The 22,212-nt window shown below is 46.2% G+C and overlaps 1 protein-coding gene across 5 annotated transcripts in view; it reads left to right on the top strand.

Moving 5' to 3' along the window:
* CYRIB (CYFIP related Rac1 interactor B) overlaps nt 1-22,212 on the top strand; it is an 819,696-nt gene that overhangs the window by 720,853 nt on the left and 76,631 nt on the right. For all 5 annotated transcript variants that reach the window (XM_069621628.1, XM_069621627.1, XM_069621629.1 and 2 more), the window contains one exon: nt 20,602-20,728. In XM_069621628.1, coding sequence (XP_069477729.1) covers nt 20,602-20,728 — 127 coding nt within the window. The remainder of the gene's footprint in view (nt 1-20,601; nt 20,729-22,212) is intronic.

The following is a 22,212-nucleotide window of genomic DNA, read 5'->3' as shown; positions in this document are numbered from 1 at the left end:
ATCACTCTGGAAGAGCTCAGAGAAATAGTGCGACAGCTGCCCACTTGCAAGGCCCCGGGGGCGGACGGGTTCCCCAGCAAGTTTTATAAGGCGTATGGGGAGGAGGTACTCCCACCCATGCTGGACATGTTTAATGAGGCGTTTGAGCTGGGACAGCTACCAGAATTACTCAGGGAAGCGGTCATAGTGCCACTCCCCAAGCACAATACACCGGGACACGGTTGCGGCTCCTATCGACCCTTGTCAATGCTGAACCAGGACAGCAAGATCCTAACAGCTGTCTTGGCGGCTAGAATGAGGAGAGTGATAGGCAAGCTGATTCACCCTGACCAGACGGGCTATGTCCCGGACAGGAACATTACCCACAACCATAGACGCCTACACAGAGTGGTCGAATGGGGATGTAGCAAAGACGGCGAAATGGCGATAGTGGCGCTGGATGCGGTCAAGGCGTTCGACTCTGTTCGTTGGCCGTGGCTGTTGGCGGCACTGGATCACTTCGGAATGGGGCCAGGGTACAGGAGGTGGGCCGAATTATTATATAGCGCGCCTCTAGCCAGAGTTCGTACGGGGGCAGTAGTGTCGGATAGGTGGCAGTTAGGTAGAGGCACCAGGCAGGGATGTCCTTGGTCCCCAATGTTGTACATCCTGGCCCTTGAGCCCTTGGCAATTTACCTCCGGCAACAGTATGACCCGGTGGGCATAGAGGTGGGGGGGGAGAGCCATCTGATATCCCTGTATGCCGACGATATGCTGTTGTACCTCCAATACCCTGAAGAGAACCTGCAATATGTCTTGGAGGTGATGGAGAGGTTTGCTTGGCTTTCTGGTATAGCGGTCAACCCTCGGAAATCCACCCTGTTCCCGCTGGGCGGCTATGTGGGGATACCGGCTGAGAGGTTGCCAGTATTGCGAATCCCATGGGCGACAAGCACCTTTCGGTACCTTGGCATAGACGTATATCACACGACCGGGGAGGAACACAGGCACAATACTGAATTGGCAGTGGGGAGGATCGAGAAGTGCATGAGGTTTTGGGAGAAACTACCCTTAGCGATGATGGGCCGGGGTGCTATGCTTAAGATGGTCGTGCTACCCAGGCTGCTGCATTATTTCAATAACATTCCACACATGATACCCAAGCGGTTTTTTGCTAGACTACATGGGGCATGTAGAGATTTCTTATGGCAGGGCACGCGTAACAGGGTCGCATTGTGGAAATTGCAGAAGGCTTATGAGAAAGGCGGCGTGAGGCTGCCGAACTTTGAGGCCTACTACGTGGCAGCGCAGCTGCAGTACGTGGCCAAGTGGCTTTCGGACGACGAAACCCCGGAACATAGATTGTTGGGAAAGGACTGCTCCCCCTTCTACCTGCGAGAGATTATTTGGGTATCCAGCACATGGATGAGGGGGCGTCCTAAGATGCTAGCGTTGGGCAGGAACATGTGGCGAAGAGCCTGCCGGATGATGGGGGATCCCCTGCCGTGCATGCCGCAGCTGCCGCTGGTGGCCTTGGCAGGGGAAGACGGACAGCTTAGGGCCATCCTGCGAACCTACTGGGAGGCAGTGGGGCTGGTCACTTTGGGGGACATTTGGCAGGATGGGGCCTTGGCGGAGTTCGCAGATCTGGAGGCGGGGGCGGGGCTGCATGCGGGGCAATACATGACGTTCCACAGAATGGTCAGGGAGGTCCGGAACACTTGGCCCGAGACCGTATTGGCTGACGAGCCGGATGCGACGCTGGAGATTATGTATGACGCATCCGAGGGCGGGCACGAGGTCTCCAGGCTGTACGAGATGCTGATGGCAAAGGTTGGGAAGGATTTGGGGTACCTGAGGTTGGAATGGGAAACAGAGATGGGGGCCCCGATGGCGGATGGGCAGTGGGAGCGCGCCCTGGGGTACCACAAAAAAGTATCGAGGAATGCCAGGTTTAAACAGATACAACTATATATCACGCATACGGCATACATGACCCCCCTGAGAATTTCCAGATTTCGAGATGCTGGGCGCCAGGCGTGTCCCAAGTGTAACACAGAGAACGCTGATATGATTCACATGTTCTGGGCCTGCCCTGTGATTGCAACCTACTGGAGTGAAGTGGCGCAGAAGCTGGCAGGGAGGGGCATTGTACTTAAGATAGATTCGGCCTGGGCCTGTTTGCTTGGGGGGTACCCCAGGGCGCGCAAGCTTCGGCACGTGGAGAAGCTTAAAGATTTGGCTTATACACTTGCCAAACGCAGAATAGCCATGGGATGGAAGAATTGCCAGAGGCCACGGGTGGAGGTATGGTGGCGTGACCTCCAGAAATGGGCTGCTGCCGAGACGACAGCATGGTGGGAGGCCAGCAGGGTGGGAGGGGAGGAAGAGGTGAGCTCCCTCACGGCATGGAAGGTGCTATTGGCTGAACTGTTTAGTACGGGGTCGACCTCGGCTGGATCTGAGAGCGACGGAACCCCACCACACGGAACGGACAATGATGGTGGACACCCTACAGGCTCATAGGGGGGAGGGAAGGGGATTTGTTAAGTTAATTCTGTTCTGTTTTTTTTCTTTCTTTTCTTTTTCATATCTGTTGTTTGGCCTTTGTTGTGGCTTGATGTGTTCTATTTATGTTCTGTTGCACTGTGTGGTTATAAAATAAAATACATTTAAAAAAAAAAAAAAAACTGTTACCCAGCTCCATCCCTGGATCTCAGGCACCCCCACATCTAGCTCTTACTAGCTAACGCCTGTACTCGGAGCTCCGCAGGGTACTGCTACTACTACTATTACACGGGGGTAGGATGCTTTCGTCCTGCAGCTCCTATTTGCTTCAGTTCAGCCACACTTTACTACTTAATTTACTTCAAATTGCTATATTCCAGTCCATGAACTTCAACACAGTCCAGGGTATCATCGCCTTACACCGTCTCACCCCTTTATCTTAATCTCTATCTTAGTCATTGTTGGGATACCCGCACTGCGTCACATCAATATACATACAACATCCCAGTCATTTATCGTGTTCCTCTTGAGCCTGCTCCGCATCTCTTTATGGGCAACCCTGCAGGTCCAGCCATGTCGCTGCTTCTTCCGGAGTGTCAAAAAAGAACATCCTGCTTTTGTGCAACACTTTCAGTTTCGCGGGGTAAAAAAGCATATATTTGATTCCAGCCATACGTAACCTCCTTTTAATTGCCACATAGCTGTACCGTTGCCTCTGGACCAACATTGTATAGTCAGGATACGCCGTGATGGTGCTCAAAGCTCTTTCAATCGTTCCCCCGTTACGAGAGTACTCTAAAATCGTCTTGCGATCTTTATAGTTCAGTATCTTTGCGATTATTGCACGGGGAGGGGCTCCAGGCTTCGGCTTCCTCGTAAGGGCTCTGTGTGCGCGTTCCACTGCGAATCCCTGCGAGAGTTTGTCGGCCCCTATTTCTTGCAGGATCAGGTTCTCAACATAGTCTGTAGGGTCTTGGCCTTCTTCCCCCTCCGGCAGTCCGACCACGCGGATGTTGTTCCTTCTTGCTCTCCCTTCCGCTTCCTCTGCACGATTCTCCAGGTTGGCCACTTGTTGCATCAGTACGTGAACCTCCTTTGCATTTTTTGTGCTAGTGTCCGTGTTGGTTTTCACCGAACTCTCCAGGCTGCTCGTTCTCTCCGCCAATGCCCTAACATCTTGTCGCAGCAGGGTAACTTCTATGCCCACTGCATCTATTTTAGCCTCCAGGGAAGTGCGCAGATCGGTCATCGCTATCCCTCATGAGTCCCTCAGCTCCGTAATTGCCGCTACTATCTGGTGATTTTCAATAGCTAAGGCGCTCTCCACCTGTGCTGTAGCGCCCTTGGGCATTGTTGTCGCAGGAGATTGCTGCATTTTGGCGAATGCCTCCAACGTGGATGGTTTGTTTTTTATCCTTGCTGACAGCCCCTCGCCCTGTCATCTTGTTGCCTTGGTTATGTATCCGAGGTTGTTTGGACCTTGGTATATCAATCCCACTTCACTGTCTTGATGCAGCACCAGTGTATCCCTCCAAGCCTTGGGCAATTGTCCTCGAGAAGCCTCTGTGTAGGTTGTACTCGATGGGCTATTTCCCGGAGTGGGTTGCGCCCTCCCACGTATCTAATTGCCTTGCTGTGTCTTAGGGACTACTTTCTCCCATCGTGAGCACCCATCTTTTGGGCTCCTTGCACCATTCTCACCATTTCTTAGATCCGCAGCAGTCTCTCGTTCTCCTTAGCTTAGGTCGATCTTGTGTGCCATGCCCCTCTATAATGGCTCACACTTTCTGGCTCCTTCACTCCACGGGGTCCTTTACTCGCTTCAGCACCACGAGGCATCCCACCTCTCAACGCTGCGCTCCCCTTTATCTCTAGGAGAGACAGCCCTCTGTCAATGCCAGCTCAGTGGTTTGATAATTTGTCCTCCCGTGGCCTTTGCTACATAGTATCCTTGCCGCCATGTCCAGCTGCAGGCATCATCAGCGTGCAGCCTCCATTGGGTTCCAGCAGCTCGTTCTGCTGGAATCCGATGGCCTTTGTCCCCGTTCAATTTTTCACCCTTTTGCGTGCTTCTCCTCTCTCCGCGGTCCTCCCGAGCGCTGTTACCTTAAAGCCAGCATCTGCTAATTATGTAGCCATCTGTACCTGCGGCGCACCCGCCGCCACTGCCACAATGTATCTTGTCTTTTCGGTCGTTCCACCTATGCTCGCGTGAAAGTATCCAGTTAGCCGCTCCTCATTTACTCCGCTCCGCGGCGCCCGACTGCACGGAGCCAGCTCAGTCAATTGGACTCAGGGAGTCCCGAATTTAGCAACAGTTTCGATTCCATCCGCTCCTTCGCTCGCGGGTTTGCCGTGCCTTGCTATTTAGCATGGGCAGCTGTTGTCAGTTATATACACTGCAGGCACCTCGTCCGGGGTCAGCCCTCCGCTCACTTCTCCCGGCTCAGCTCCGACGTTTCAATATTTGGGGTCGCGGAGCCTTTGTTGTCCGCCATCTTGGGAGACACGAGCCCTCCGAGTCCCACACACGAAAGGCAACCACTCCGGTTTGCTTATATCAATAAGCTTGTTGTTTGCTGGTATCGCAGGGCGCACCTTCCAACGCCTTTACCTATGTTTTCAGGAACGTTCAGGTAGTTTTAAGCATGTTACCGAGGATTAATGACGGATCGACCGGACCTGCTGCAACGGAGCACTTCCTATTTCATGGCTACTTAGCCACGCCCCTCTAGTTGTTTACAATTTCCAGAGGGACTTCCTCACGTTTCCAGATAAACGTGTTCTTACTATTGCTAGTATGACCAACTATTAAGTCCTTGGTCTTAGCCACATTGATTTTAAGATTTTCCTTAGAATATGCCAACAACGCCTCAATAGAGCGCTGAAGCCCTGTAGGGGTATGGTCAGGTTACACAGTATGATCTGCGTATCCAAGCCAGGGAACATGTTCATCCCCCAATTTAGGAGGGAAAGTATGCACTTCTCTCACAGCCATGGCCTTGTCTGATAATAAAGGTTATAAAGCAGGGGAGCAAGAGTGCAACTCTGCTTTAATCCTTTATCACTGGAAATGGGCAGTATAGTTATGCCCTCTTGATTCAAACAAACCATTGCTAATGTGTCTGAGTAAAGCTTTTCAATAAAGTAAAGCAAGCACGGCTCAATTCCCCATGCCCGGAGCGTCTCCAATAGCCTGGCTCAGGGGACCATATCAAATGCCTTGCTAAAGTCCACAAAGCAAAGGTAAAGTCTCTTTGCCTTGGGACGTGCTGCCTCTGACATTAAGCAATGTATGGCACAGATATTAAGCCTGGTGGAATGTACTTTCGGAATCCTGTTTGGCGTTTAAGCAGACCCTGTCCTTCAGCCCATGTATTGAGTTTTCTCAGTAGTAACGTTGCAAAAATCTTCAGGCTACTATCCATCATTGCCAAAAGCCTATAATTGTCGGGCAACACCTGTCTCCTGTAAATACAGGGATGAGCACTGTTGTACGCCAGCTCTCAGGAAAATTACCAGCATTTATGATCTTATGGAACAGTTGTGACAGGGTAATGGCCCAGAACGATGGATTTGCCTTAATGACAGCATTTGCCAGACCATCTGGTACGCGGGATCGAGAGTGGAGTTTCTTAATAAGCACTAAATCATCTATATCAAATATCAGCTTTTGCTCCGCATCCAGAGGAAAGAGCATCACAGGATCATGTGTGATTTTGGGTTCACAGTAAAAGGTTTGGATTGGCTTAGACCATTTGAACCCAAGACATTATCTCCCTGTGCAGTCTGTGCTGCTTTAAAGTGCATAATTAGGGACCAAATAGGTTTGTTGTCATTGCTCCTCAAGAGCTTAAATAAGAGCATCCGGTTAGCATTGGACAAAGAGGTCTTCTGGGGTTTAAGCCAATTCTTGTTACATGTGGCTAGATTGGACATCAGACTTATTTTCTCAGGCGCAAGGATAGTTATGTCTTTTTTAATACTAGCTCTTTCCCTGCAGTATTCCCTTCTTTTAATTTGGATGAGCATGTCAAAGAGACCATGTGCCGGAGCAGACGTAGCAGTATATTTGTTAGATAGCCCAAGGTGTTTACCCAGTACGCTCATGAGCTCACTGAAGTCACAATCATGGCTTTCCAACCAGCCTAAAAGCAAAAATTCCCCATCAAGAATGTATTTATGAAACTTAATAAGATTCAATCCAGTCCAAAGAATATGCTTCCCTTGGGAATTAGCCATAGCTACTATATCTAGTTTTATCCAATGGTGTAGTCCATTTCAAAACAGCATGATCACTGTATCCAGTGTGATGAAAACTCAACTCACTACGGCAACCTGCTGTGTCAAAATCTGCAAAAATATAGTCTAGGCAGGAGTTAACTCTGCCATTCGTCCAAGTAGAACAGGGAGTCCCCTCTAAACCTCCCCTTATATTAAGACATGCCAGATCTTGTGATTCAGGAAGTGTACCCCAGTCCAAGCTTCCCGTTCCAGATTTACCACATATCTATCTGCAGGAATAGCCACTCAAGTCATGATCTCTAGCAGCCAGATGGTCATACAAAGTAGGAGAATTAAAGTCCCCACCCAAGATCACTCTTCCCTTCGGACACTGCTCGGCCCAGGAGGATAATAAATTCTCTACCACCGTAATTAAATCAGTGTGTCCTCCTCTGTTCGGGCGAGTATTTATATTAATGAGCAGTATGGGCACCCAAAGACAAAAGGTGTCAGAGAAGACTGTAGGTAAAATGTAAGGGTTAGTGGGTAGTCCTCCTGTTGGACAACCCCTCGGATGACTAATTGCTGGACGACACAGAACTTGAATCTTTCAATATGAAAATCATGAGTGAGCCAGGTCTCTTGTAACATAAATACCTCAGATTCCATAATGTAGTCGCGGGCCCCAAATGTCTCCAGAAAGAACTATATCCCCGGGTGTTCCAGCACATACTATCAATGTTGGACTTTTATTATATCAATGATTACCAAATCTTGGGTATCTATTGAGTGACTCGCTTTTTGCCAATCACTACATGTTTATCAGTAGTTAATGAGGCACGTAGATTCTCCCTCTCAGAAGTTACTTTAGCAATGGAGTCTAGGCTCACTCGATTAACCTGCGTTTTGTTGATAGTATTGTGGTCTGGGGTACTGATTACATGTTTCCTACAATCTATAAGAATGTATCCCATCTTATTTAGTTCCATATTACAAGTACTCAGCAACGTGGAAACAGGTGAGATAAACTCTATCAGGGCCCAGTTGGTCGAGCTGTATGGAGTGGGCAGTTCTATGTGAAGCATAGCATCTGAAACAATTCTGCACAATCTTGGAATTTTTCTCCACAGTTCTAGGAGGAAAGCACGATTGAGGTATGGGCTCATAGCACTTGGGTTAATTTCTTCCCATTTACCCAGTGGGAGATTCTGTTCTGATTAACCTTGGGGTGGAATCTGATGTACACTATTTTTATCTGGATATAATGTACCCCTTTAATACAATGGTAAGGATGAGGGCAAATGAGTAAATAAATAAGAGGGTGGAAAAGACTGTGAAGCTAGCGGAAATCTCTATCTCATCAGACATGGGTGCATTATGACAATGTTCCTGAGCGCAAAACATCTGTGTATGATTATTGCCAGTGGATACAGAGATGGGCATTGGATTTCTCCCATTTGCAGAGTAACCACCTAGTTCAGAAAACATTGCCAACCAGTTAGGATAGGTTGGTGTGTTAGGCAGAAACCTGTGCAGTTCCCTTAGGGACCACTTCAAAAGATTTAGGACTACAGGTGGTTGGCAGTAAACCAAATTGGTAGCAGTCTGTACCACCCAGATTTACCTGGTAGCTGTGGCTGAGCAGTCCGACTTCTCTCAAGATGAGTTAGGCAGTATATAGAGTATACACAATAGGTACAGGGACACAGTAGCACAAGCAAACACTGACCAGAGCTTTGGTATAAAAGTATATAATTATTTAAAGACACACTTGCAAATTACACTAGCACAAAGAGAGAACTAAATTCAACACAGTCACTATTATATATATATATACAACCCTAATTACTTATTAGACAAGTCTTAATGAGAAACGCCACTTATTTTCAGACAGGTGAGCGCTTAACATAAGATGGCACTCTAATAAGTTGTTTAAAAAGGGAGGGAAAAAGGCAGTGTTAGGAAAGCACACAATATTCAATACTTTTCAAAGAACCACAGTGAGGCAGGTTACGCAAAGTCTACTGGGGAGCAAGGAAGTTCAAATGCCAGGCCCACTCTTGGAGAGAGCAAGCGTAATGTGTCCAGGATCACACAGTGGGGTAATGCCCAAAGAGTCTTTGTAGAAAGTTCGCAAAAGATTGAAATCAAGTCAGGTAAAGTTAGTTAACAGGCCCCAGGCTAGCTCAGGATAGAACGTCGAGGATTTACTGTCACCCCGAACGATCTGTCGCAAGGGAAGCCAGGCAGGTCACAGTACCTGAAAGTGGGAAGAACGCTCCAGCGGGGGCAGTTGTTCCTGGCAGCGGGCACAAGTCGGTGTTTCGTCCAGAGGAAGAGGTCTCGACGTGGAGGAAAGCTGAAGGTCGTTGCGCTGCCAGGGAAGAAACCAGCCGCGGAGTTTCCCGGTTACAAAGTACCACCCTGTTCTTCGCGGTAGTGGTGATCTGTGGTATTCCGGTTGCCGGGGTGCTTGGCACGGGCAAGGCGGCCACGAGATGGTCCAGGAAGGCGAAAAGACTGGCAAACTGGTTATCCCCACCAGTCAAAGGAAGAAGACTCGCCGGACTGGAGATCTCCTCTGTCATCGGGAAAAGTGGTGAGACGGTTCCGCAGGGCTCCAACGGTGGTGTCGTCGTTGCAGGTCGGCTCGGCTTCTCCCTCCTCGGATTCTTTAGGTCCTGTGGCGACTTCTGAGGTTCCAGTCCCCAAAGCCCTGCTTTTATGCAGAAAACCCCCATTCATTCAGTCTAGCTGTCAATCAAACATGCTAAGTGGTGAGCCGGGTGGCTCACCACTTGGGCCAATCACACAAGAGTGCGACTTGAGTTGCTGAGGCAACTCGGTCCAGGGTGCCTAAACCCCCTCCCACACTCCCTGTGGTACCCAGACAGAGTGGCACCACTTTTGGAGGCTTCTGTGGAGATACCTGCCAAAAAGTGAGACAAAGGGCTCGACTTGGGTTGGAGTCACAGAAGCGAACACAAACGCCATTTTGGAACCAAGTTTCGGCAAAAATTACCAACCGGTGAATTAATATTAATTTAATAAACCGGCGGTATGTTCGAGGCTATATTAAAAAGTGGTAGCCTCGAAACAATGGGAAAATCCCATAGGAATATATTTTCGGTCGAATATAAAAAGTAGTATCCACTGCCACCAGCCAAAACTCAGTCGGGGGGGGGAGGACTGGACAGTGCCCCCTCGAACAACAGACCCCGGGGCAATCGAATTGCCCCGACGAGTATGTCCACAATATGATGGTTTGTACTGGTTCTGTTAATAATTTGACGCTAGTAAAGCCAATGGTGACTTTACATGCCCTGGGAGACAGTAGTCAGTCCCAGGGTATGGAGTCTATGTTTGGGGGTCGCTACGACACCCCTGGGTTACGGCACGGAGGGTGCTGTGTAACCCACATAGCAAAAACACATGAAGCCCTATGGGGTAAAGGACCCCATAGCCCATAAAACACATACAAAGTCAAAGGAGCCACAGTCTCCAAATTGACTTGGGGACCTGGTATTACCCGATCAATAGGCTGGATTTCAGTGGTTTCCATATTACAAACCACAGGCTTATTCCACTGTTTCTTGTTGTAAACCCCAACTGATTAATTGTTTCCACCATGGGATATTCCCTTTTAATACCTCCATGATATCTGAATTCTCTTGGATGTTAGAATGTAGAATTATAGGGATTGTCCTCATCAATAGGTGTGGGTCTCTGCGGAATGAAAGGATTCACAGTCGGTAAACAAGGTTCCTTAGAAATATCTGTAGAAGTGTCTTGGGGCAAGTACACATTACATACCAGGATAACATCTACAATTTTGCCCAATAAATGTTTTTGTTCACGTTGCACATCTGCTATTACAGAACATAGTTGAAACAAGGACTCATTTTGGGCAAGAGCAAGTTATCACAAGATGTGGGTGTCGAAATTGAGGTTGCTTCTGCAAAAGTAATGGCAGCAAGAGCAGGGTACTCATATGTACTATATGTATCTGATGAGTCAGAGCACATGGAAATAAATCTCTATAAATCTGGACTAGCCGACAGTTGTGTACCAGTCATGTTATCGATCCCCGGAGAAGTCGTAGGTAAAACAACCCCCTCGTCCAAGGAGTATCTCTGAAGGCCAACACACATGTTAAGAAGAGAATGGTTATTATCTATGGGCGGCAAATCAAGCAAGTTTCTTTCTGATAGTCTCATTATTAATGGGCGTGTTGGGAGATCAATCTTCTTAGAATTTTCAATCTGTGTCGTTATTGCAGACTGAAAGAAACCAGAGATTTTACTCTGGGATTACATAATATGGTATTGTGGCTTTCTTTAGTGCGGGCAGGTCACACGTCCGTCCCTGCTTTCCCCTTCCTTTTCCCTTTAACAGGTGCTGGATTGAAAGCCCTTTTGCAGCTGCGCTCCGTAAGGAATAGTTGCCGCTCTTCATGTTCAACAGATACAGGAGGTGTACATAGAGATAAACTCACCACTGTCTTTTCCTTGCATGCAAAGAGCCAAGGAGGAGCCAGTAAAGTCGAATGCGGTGCTCCAACCTCCAGTCCCCGACAGGGCACACGATTTAGTAACTGACTTTCCTGCCAAGAGAGTATGGGGGAAGAGCAAGTCTGCTCACGACAAACTGGCTTCACTCTGCTCATGCTCTGCACGTTCCTTCACCTTTTAAGGTGGGGCAAAGATAAATCAGCGTAGAACACGTAGACAGACTTCCAGCTCGAGAACAGAGCTTTCCCTGGCAAACTACCTTCACACTGCCTTGAACGCCTTGGCAGGATAGTAGACCATGCAATTACAAGTGTACTAAAGAAAGCCCTAGCAGGAGAGTATACTAGGCAAGTGCAAGAGCTTTTACATGCAAGAGGGTTTTCATGGGAAAGTCCTGGTATGGCAATACATCAGGCAAAGACAAATTGAATAGTATTTAAGAAGCATATCCACAAAAGGGGTCCTGAGAGGGATAGATCGGGACCAGCCAAAGGCTGTGTGAAACCAATGAAACAAGAAGTGAAAACCTAGCAGGAGAGTATACCAGGTATCCTAACAAGATAAGGATAAAGAATCAAGTTTTTCTGGAACAGTTGCATTGTGGATTAAGAGAAATTCAAGGAATTGAATCTTTGAACATACCTCAGAAAGAACAAAAACCCAGGGGAAGGGAACCACCCTCTGGAATAAGGAACTCTGTCCTTCTGGAACTTTTGTATTGGACTTAGGGATTTTTCCTTTGAACATTTATAAACCACTTAAGGCCAAAGACATTACTCTTTTCACCTTGGGGTTTATTTTGTCAGAATGTGAGGGCCAGAATAGTACTTTGGACACGGGAGAGGTTTTACTTTGTATAGAGATTGACAGGCCCTTAGTTTTGGTTTTAGGTAGGGAAATACCTCCTGTGCAGGGACAGAGAGTCATTTTCCCACCCACTTTTATTTTAATAAAGGTCTTTGACCAAAACTATGAATCCCTTCTGTCCGAGTCGCATTCCTGGCTCCCCACACGGACTAATGTATTTTTTGTAGTCCTGCTATTGGCCGTTTTGTTTTTGAGCCATCCCTTTGTCTTGGGTAACCATGAGCCAGTCCCTGCACCCTCTGTAGCGATTGTGACTGGTTTATACCAGCACCAAGCATCAGAAAGGCCATTACATATCCTGTATGTGTGGATCGAAGTGTTTGGTGCCAACCTGATGAGATGGTTACCGAAACATTTAAGTGGCGTACAATGGGATGATTGGCTTAAACCAGCCCATGGGTGTGTAGGTTTATCAGATCCTGATTCTGCTATGCGTTCTGTCAGACTTTTCTTGGAAGACTGCAGATTGACTTAACTGCTGGAGACTTTGGTGCTGAAAAGCAGCTACATTCTGAGGCCAGGCTTGGCCATATTGGCTGGACGTTTCTCATTACCTAAGCTTGAGTTTGGACTTTTAGCTGCTGCAGAGCCTTTCTGGGCTGTGTCCTATGCCCCTCCCCGCTGTTGTCTTCCTTGGATGGGCTGGGACTTCAATGCTGGGACTCTCTCTGGGCCACATCCTTTTTCCCATTTTTACTGCATTGGCCATTAACCTTGTTGTATGAAGCTGCTGTTGCCCAGAAGGGTATTCGGACATGATACGGGAGAATTAAATTTTTGGGTTTCCGCAGGCTCATTTTATGCGGAGGCACTACTTGTTTTTCCTTTTCCTTCTTTGGGTCGTGTTTCTTGTGTATTTTGATGGTCATCATACATAAGGTATGTGATATTGGGTATTAGCTTTGGAACCGGTGAAGTGGGTGGAACGTGTGAAGATGAGGTAGGTGGATGGATGATGCATGGAGAAAGGATAACGTGGGTAGAACGAATGAAAGGAGCAGTGCATAAAATGGTTGGAGTGCATGGAACGGGTTGGAGTGTATGGAATAGTCGTATTACATGGAACTATTGGAGTGGGCTCGATCTCAAGCACCCACCATATCACATCTCCATACTTTCTCTTCTTTACACCACCACTCAACTAGAACACAGCAATACTATGACACCATTCGGTATAGCTGTTCTCATACCATCATTTGCCTCATACTCCCCGTCACCCGAACTAAACACTGCTGGTTACACACCCTCCACCCTAGGCATTCTCAGGCCTAATGCAGCCAGAATCGGTCTGGATAACAACCTGCCAGAACAAACACATACTCTCGATCTCTCAACCATCGCACCTACCGCTAAGAAGCAGCTATCACACGAATGCCACACCAGCTGCACACATATCCGGTGCTCACACGCACCTTTTTGACTCTCTCTATTCTCTCTACTGACTTGAACTTCGGCTCCCGAGGGCGTTCAACCTACCAGCGCCTTGAGAACCATACCAATGGTACATAGGGCGCTATATAAATGCAAACTAACATATAACATAACATAAGATGCACAGAGCCTGGGGCACCTCATTTGTGCCCTCATCTTTGGTGAAAATTCATTTATTAAAGTATATTGGCAATAAAGAGTCATCGAAAGAATATTTAGTTATGAAAAGTCCTAAATAGCTTGATCCTCTACACGTGTTTCACCAGCAGTGTTGACGCTAGTTCATCAGGAGGGGTTTGAAGGACAGTTTTTATGTTTTAACTGCAGTAGGAGTTGTACTTAATTGCAAGTTTCGTTTTGACTCTGAATTTTATAAATTAAGTATAAAAATTGGCGAAAGGAAGACAAAAGTGGAAAAGAAAGAAAACATAAGTGAAATTCAGTAAAGAAAAACATGTGGGCTCTTTGTGAGCCCAGAATTGCAGCCTCCACAGTGGTTTGGACTGGTTTAAACCAGTTGCTGGCCCTGGGTGAGTCTGAATGTTTGATGGCTTCTGAAGCTAACATGATTGGCTGTCTGCCAAAGCCTTTCTTTTAAATACGTTAATTGCAGTGGTGGGCTGCAAGTAGCTAGACCCTATGGGTGAAGGGATACATGGGGGAACTGTACCTGAGCTCAGTGTTGCTGGAACGCTTGGAAGGTAAGCAGGAGGCCTTTCTACTTGAGGAATTTCAGCAGTTGCTGCTGCATTTTTAGGCCCTCTTCTGTCCAAACTGGCTGGATGCAATGGTCTGTGCATAGCTCTGGTTTGAGGTTTTAGATTATGGGTGTCCTTACTGTTTTCTCTGATACTGGTCCTCCTCTGCTGGGACTATTTTTTCATTCTGTTTTTATGGAATTTGAATGTAGTGCATTGCTGGGACCTGTAATGGTGCAAAAGAGGAGAATGACACAGGGGTGGCATGGCTGTTGGCATGAACTTTTATTTAATCAACATAAGAGAAAACCTACCACTCCCTAAAGAGGGGTTTTTCTGCTTCAACCAAAAGTACTAAGGATTCAGTCGGGATTCCCACGTAAATAGAGTCCACCATCCTGTGTCAAAACCCTGCTTCTGTCCCTTACACGTGTAACTTAAACTAATGGGTAGTGGATCTTTTTGGTCCAGAGTAATGACACCCTTCTTCTGGACAGTGGACCGCAGTTAAATTGTGGTTGGGATCTTTACCTGAGCGAATGACTCCCCTCCCCCGATCTCAATCCTTTTTCAAAGTATAAATGAAAGTTCTGAAAAGAATCAACAAGCTGCAAAGTTCTCAGTTCAGATCACAAAAGGAAAAGTTACGATTCTTAGGTGGGATCCTTACCTGAGGGAATGCCTCCCTTCCTCAGGTCTCAATCCCTTTCCGCTGCACAAAACAATGGGCAGATTAAAATTCCAACTAAAACATCAACATTCCATATTGCACACAAGAGCTTCCTCATTATTGGGTTCCTGGAGAAGGCCTCCCTTTTCCAGGTGTCTTGCTCTGTATTTTCACAAATACAGGGGGGCTGACTCCCTTCCCCTGGCCCTTTTCCAGGCTTACTTGGCAATTCATAATGCCAAGGAGAAGCACTAATTTCCACTGACCTTTTCTCAGGCTTGGTTTGCAGTTCACAATGTCAGGTGGGGAGTGGGGGGCAGGGGTATGGGGGAGTGGTATAACACCCTTCCCCTTGCCTCCTTTTTCCCTCAGGCTTGGCTTGCAGTTCACAATGACGGGGGGGTATACTCTTCCCCCAGCCCTTTCTTAGGCTTGTAATTCACAATGTTAAAGGGATCTCCGATTCTCCTCTCCCGCTTTGGTTCGGCCCACTTGGTTTACTCTCCTGCAAAGTGTTGCCTTGAGGAAGATGTTATGATTAGCTCTGCCTGCAAGTGAGTGGAATGTTTAGATGGAAGGCAGAGCAGAGAATGTTTACCCATGAGTGAGTGGTCCAGGGTTGTCAGTTGTAAAGATGTAAGCCCTGAGAGAGGATGCTGGTGGGTGTCCTATTTTCCCCATGACTTATCTGACTTAAAGAACTGTAATTGATGAGCCCAAACCAAGTAAAGATCGTACAGTTTACATGAAGTGTCATTTGTAACCGGACTTGGAACCCAACACTGGCGATGAGGATTAAGTTGAGGGGACAGCAGCACCAAGGAAGGACACCCACCGGCACCCCCAAGAGAAGAAATCCTCTCTCGGGTAAGGGCGCTGATTGGCAGTGAGGTGCTGTAGGCGAGGCGCAGTGAGGGCAAGTTTGGCCCATACTGAAGGGCTACAAAGGAATTGGAAGCTGCAGATGCCCAGTGTAGTGCTCCAACAGCTTGTGGGGAATCAGAGAAAGCCAGCACTGTAGACAGAAGGCAGCGTGGTGCTGCAGGCCCACTGAGGACAAGCATGACCCATGTAGAGGTGTTTCAGAAGCAGTAAATAGAAGTGCAGCAAATGGTTAGGCAATGCAATGGTCAAGGTTGTGTTTTTTTTTTTTTGCAGCGCTACACACACGTCCTGCATAAACTGTGACTAGAGCTTGCCGTTGTCTGAAGTGGCATTTCATGTGAAGGAGCGCTTTGTGATCAGCTTGCCCAATGGAGTCTATGGAGTGCGGAGAGCGCTGTTCTGGGGAGTTGGTTGCGGTCCTGTGCTGTGGGGTGGCGTCTTCCAGCAGAGTTCGTTGGTGCAAAGAGCTCCATCCTCCTCTGCTTCTGAGTCCGACTGATGACGTCGGGTAGAATGCTGGAGGAGTTGGTGATTGTGCTTGTGAGGAATTTCATCACAGATAGTAACGTTCGGTTGTTTTCCGGGAGCATTGAACAATTTGAAGAAAAGAGAACCTTGCTGCGTGCCATAACTTGCAACGTAGCGTATCTTCATTGATGGGCGCATAACAGTGTGTAGCATAACTTTCGTAATGTTAATATGTAATGCTAAGGGAGCCGGTAAGAACGTGTATGGAATTATGATGTTGCTGAAATCGTTATTTGGAGAAAAAAAAATGGAAAATGGAAACGCACTACTGTGAAAGGTATTTTGGCTCGGATTTGATGGCCTGACGGGCCGGCAGACAAAAGACTAACAAAATAATTTTGGAGGGTGATGGGGCCGTGTCCCCACAGGTACTGCTTGTGGGGTGCAATATTGCAAAATTAACTGGAACATTTTCGTTCTGTGTATGGTCCCATGTTACTCCAAGTGTCTAGGAGGTATCTGTAAGGAAAGGGTTGCTATAAAAAGGGGCCCATGCTTCCCCAGAGGTTGCTGCCACACTTAGAGATGCATCCAAAAAGAGGAGCAGGCAGTTATTGAAATGCATTATTGAATTGAAAAGTATTTTGATTGAATTTTGCTGGGCACATAACGTGCCACTTATTAAAATGTAGTTGTAATGTGAGTATGATAAGTACTGGTGCGCTGGGTTGATACATGCAAGTGCTGTGGCCTTTGTTTGAGTTATGGTGTTAGTGTTATGGTGTTAGTGTTATAAGTGGATGTCGTATACTCTTGGTTAAGTGTGTAAGTGATTCTGTGAGAGAGTGGGTGTGTGCAAATGGAAGGAGGAATGAGACTCCTGACACTTTTGGTGTCAAATATGGTGAAAATCCCGACACTGGTGGTGTTAAATTTTTGGGGGATGGAGAATCCCGACACTGGGGGTGTCACATTTTTGGGGGCTGGAGAATCCCATCACTGGTTGTGTCAAATTTGTGGGGGATGGAGAATTGCGACACTGTTGGTGTCAAATATTGTGGGTAATGGAGAATCCCGACACTGTTGGTGTCAAATTATGGTAGGGATTTAGATTCCTGGCATTAGCGGTGCAAAAGTTTGGGTACTGCTATTATAGCTTTAGGCTGCGTGTGGGGTTAGGAACCCTGAATAGTGTTTTTTTACGTTTTCGTTGATGGTGGATGGAGGAAGATGGTTGTGAGTGCAGTAGGTTTGTTTTGGATGATTGTTGGATTGTGGGCTGGTTCCCTGGTGTCGAGTTTCATGGTAGGCCAGCTATGGAACAGTTGTTTTGATTTGGTGGGAGTGTAGCTAAGTGTTGGCTAGTGTTAGCATTTGTAACCGGACTTAGAACCCAACAGAAGACCTCTTAATTCTGTGGGGGTCTCCGACCCTGGTCTCTCTTGCTCCTTTGACAAACTTGGCTCCATCTCTCGCCCAGTACTGTCATGAGGTAGAGATCTCATTTCTGTATGTGGGTCCCAACCCCTGCTTCCTCTTCCGTTTCATTCTGACCAACTTGGCTACCTCTCGTGCCAAGTACTGTCACGAGGAAGATACCTTGTTTCAGTATGTGGATTTTGCAGGTCCTTTGTGCCTCATTTCCCTTTTGGTTAAAATGGGTCCGATTACTGCTCTGCATTTCTGCTCCTGGGGATACTGGGTCTTGAATCATCCACTGGATTCTTCTCCTGGGTCTCAGCTGGTGTTGATTACTTATGGATGCCTGTGGAAAGCAACTGAGGCCTGGATGCTGTCCCTGTTTCCTATGAGGCACTGTATGATACACTGGAGCTCCTACAAGTGACACTGCAAGATACTTCACTGAAATGGCCATTTTCCTAGGGTCCATGGAGTTCTTCGCCAAGCCAAGGATTTTTAGAGAGTTCAGGTGTTTGTAAGTCTTTATATTACACTCTTGCCTTGGATACACATTGTATTACTGTGTGATGTTACTGTTTCCTTCCTTGCTGTTGTATGTGCGCTTCTGGGCAAAGGATAGGGACGGTCTTCCTAAAATACATCCTTGTAGTATTCCTGGCTGTGTTGGATCTTGTGTTCCCCTGTTCCCTAAATCTAAATGCTACAACTGTCAGGAGTACGTGTATTATGTTTTATACTTGATTTAGAACATAGTAGGAAACCTGTTCTAGGTTCTGTGTGGTACCTTTCGATCCTGAACATGACAGTAATTGCTGTGTATCATTGTCTTGTGGTCTACACTTTAATTTACATCTGGAAGGTATGGAGCTTGCATTTCAGGGTAAAGAGTGAGCTAGGCCTTAACAGGCCATTTACTGTTTGTTACTCTATGCTCTGCTATGTGTTCTGTGTAATCTCAGTACTTTTGCCCCATAATAAATATTTCATGCGTGTCCTTATGGTATATATTTTGTCAGTACTGCAGTGCAGGGGTTCTAATTTGGTGCCTGTTGGGATTCATTGTACCTCCATGACAGCCTTCTTCCCTCCTAACGTGAAGCCTGACCGCTCTGCTACTTCTACCATTGAAGAGTCTGGTTTTTTGGGTGATGCTGTTCCACCATTAGGTCAGATGATTTAGGACCTGATTCACAGAAGCATTTTATAATGGCGCAGTCCCATTGAAAAATGCTCTGTGAATCGGGCCCTTTATGTCCCTCACCAGAGGGTTGTGTAAAAATCGCCTTATTCATCTTAGTGGAGGGGGAGTTTATGAAATAGTTATTCTGTCTGAGGGACTGGTTTCCCTTATTGTAACCATTTCAGACCAGCACGCTTTGGAGATCACAGGGCTTACTACTGTTCCACTTTGAATTTGGGGAAGCCCTGAACTGCATACATGTGTGCCTGTATACATTCTGAGACCCAGTGCAGAGACTCCTTTCAACTATGCTGAAAGGTGTGGCTTTTAGAATTTCCTGTGGTTTTGTGTGAAGCCTGCTGCCTACTTTTTGTGCAAGTCTGGTCAGTTCCAGTGAGAATGGGCAGGATGAGTAGGGCACAAGGAAAAGCTTGTCATTAAGCCAAGAAACACATATTTATTGACTGGAGACCTGGCTTTAGAAAGCAATGGGAGGGCTTTAAAGCGTAATAGGGGAAACTACCTGAAGGGGGGAGTTAGTAACAAGGGGTATAGCGTAGGAGCAGGTAATGAAATATGAAGGGAGATGGAGGTGATGATACAGAGTTGCAGACAACAGTCTGTTAGTGCCAGGTAAATGTAGTAGCACCTTGTGGGTTAATATAGATGTTACCATAGCATTGTGCGGAAGGAGCAGGGCAACACAGCAGGAAGGCTATACTGGAGCAGGTGAGTGCTTGCACCCTCTGCATGGAGTTGGTAAGAGGCACAGAACAGCCGTAAGGGTTGGGTCCGCAGGGACAGTAGGAGCATGGGCGGGGTGAGTCCTATATCTTGTGGAGCAGCAAGTACCAGAAGAGGAAGGGCTTGAGCCCCCTTCCTGAATTGCGGAAGCGTGGGGCAAGTCTAATGTTGGCAGGGAGGAGATTCTGGAGTCTGGTTGGCAACCTGAAAAATTATAGTATTGTGCAAGTACATTTATTCATTATTTTGTATTGTTGTTTTTCATTCACTTCTTTGTTGTGGTGATTTGTTCATTCATATGTATTTCACTATTCAGACTATCTATTTATAGGGTACTTTTGTTCATGTACTGTCCTTAATATTGATTTTCAACCCCTAAAATCTTTTTTCAATATTTAGTAAAATTTGTGTGCTTTTTATTTAATAAATTTCACTATTTCAATACAAAAACCTTTCCCCCTTTTTTTTTCTCTTACCTCGTTAGATTATATATTCGGGTTACTCAGGGTAATTAAATAATTTTTGGATATCTTTGATACCTATTATCATTATCATATAAAGAAATTAGGTTAAACTGGTTTTTTTTACAGCTTTTGGAATTCCTGTTCTATTTTGGACACCCACCATAGCTGTACCACTTTTGGGGCAATCCCATGTTTCAGTTGCGCAGACAGAGGAGGTCAAGCTACTACTACTTTCTCCTTGGAGCTACCAGCCCTTCAGGAACATTCACTAATGAGATTGACCCTTAAGGCTGTGCTGGACACGAAATGGAACCTAGATAAAATTGAAAAGTGCAGGACTTGCAGAAAAGCTTCGGGAAGGGCTCATCACTGGTCCAAACTGCTGTACTGTTAATTCAATTGAAATCCTTACATCATTCATTTTGTTTTTTTCTCTCATACACTGTCTGGATGTGCAGCTCATACCTGATAGCATTGTTAAACCTATATTCTGCACCTCTTGCAGACTTGAACTTTAATAATGGAGCTTTTTCATTCTTCTACTTCGCAGAGAGTACAGGAGTCGATTTGCGAGTGAAGAGACTGTGTCCTTCTGTCTCCGCGTCATGGTGGGTGTCATCATACTTTATGACCATGTGCATCCAGTGGGGGCTTTTGCAAAGACCTCAAAGATTGATGTAAGTACTTGTGTCTTGGTGGACTGTTAAGAAATGCCAGTGTTGAACATGCTCTACATATAAATGTAAGCAATACTAAAACTGGGCATTGCCATCCTTTGTAACCGTTAGTCAAAATGAACTGGGCTCATTCCATTTGTTCATTGTTTGCTTAAAAGTGCAGCGAACGGAGCGAAGCCAGAGCTGCATCTTGCTATATTGAACCGCTTCTTTTTTTGCATTTAGTTTGGTGTATCTTTTAAGGGTAAGGGCATGATTTCCAAAGTAACAGCCAGCTATCGCTGTTATTTAATAGCTCTGTCTGTCATCTTATTAAAAGGTCCTTCAAATAAGGTTTAAATCTTGGGCCATCTGTCACTGTTGCAAGATGTTTTCAGGCTGGGCTGAGCTTATGGTGTTTGCTTTGCAAGAACACATCTGGATTAAAAAAATACTTGTCGGCCATTGAACATGGAAGAAGCAACAGAGAGCTGAATGTGTATGGAGCATATATTGACTTCTCAGCTGCCTTTGATACGGTTTCGCGTGATCGGCTTTGGCACAAATTGAGTAACTGGTGTATACCACAGGGCCTACTGAAAATGCTGATGCTATTGTATAGTGATACGAACGTCCGTATTCGTCTCAATGCCAAGGGGAAGTTCTCTGAACTAATGCCTACAAGCATTGGTGTTAAGCAGGGTTGCATAGTGGCGGCAATCCTGTTTAACCTCAACTTGGCAAACATGCAGGCAGCATTTGCACTTACTATAGCTAATCCCATCAAAATAAACACTGTGGTTATGGGTTGGTTGGCATATGTCGACGATTTATTAATCTTGGACTATACACCAAAAGGCCTTCAAAACATGCTAGATACATTGGCTAAGTATGCGAGCGATAATGGACTTGGTATTAATATAACCAAAAGTAAAATAATGGTTTTCCCAGCAAAGAAATCTCCAAAAAAGTACATTTGGGAAATACACAATACCAGATTAGAACAAGTAGTAACATATAAATATTTCGGGCTTATCATAGATGAGAGATTGGACTGGGCAGCCCAGTGGGCTAGTGTGAAAGCTCGCTGTATTACTGCAAATAATGCAGTGAGTGTGTATATTGGTAATGACAGTGGGTACTCAGTGAAAGCAGTATTGTTGCTGTATACGGCTAAAGTACGAGCGATTTTAATGTATGCCATTGCAATTTGGGGCCATAAGTATGGTAAACGTCTAGTTGCATTCGAGGCTAGATTGTTACGCAAACTATTGAGACTCCCACAGTGTGTATCTATTGAATATATTTACTTAGAATTAGAACTATTTGGTGTCAACGAGGGATATATAAGCCAATCAGTAATGTTATTCTATGACTTATGTTATCTACAGACCGATACAATTCTGGTACCTTTTGCACAAGCGCTAATGGGTTTGGAGAGAAGGCAACCTCACAGGCTAATTTGGAACTTGAATGCTCTTTATATGCAATGGACAGTAGAATAT

The sequence above is a fragment of the Ambystoma mexicanum genome, chromosome 5q (assembly GCF_040938575.1).
Source record: "Ambystoma mexicanum isolate Mex_15411 chromosome 5q, UKY_AmexF1_1, whole genome shotgun sequence".
In the NCBI taxonomy this organism is placed as follows: domain Eukaryota; kingdom Metazoa; phylum Chordata; class Amphibia; order Caudata; family Ambystomatidae; genus Ambystoma; species Ambystoma mexicanum.
Note: the sequence above shows the minus strand (reverse complement) of the source record. Positions and strands in the feature narration are given on the sequence as shown.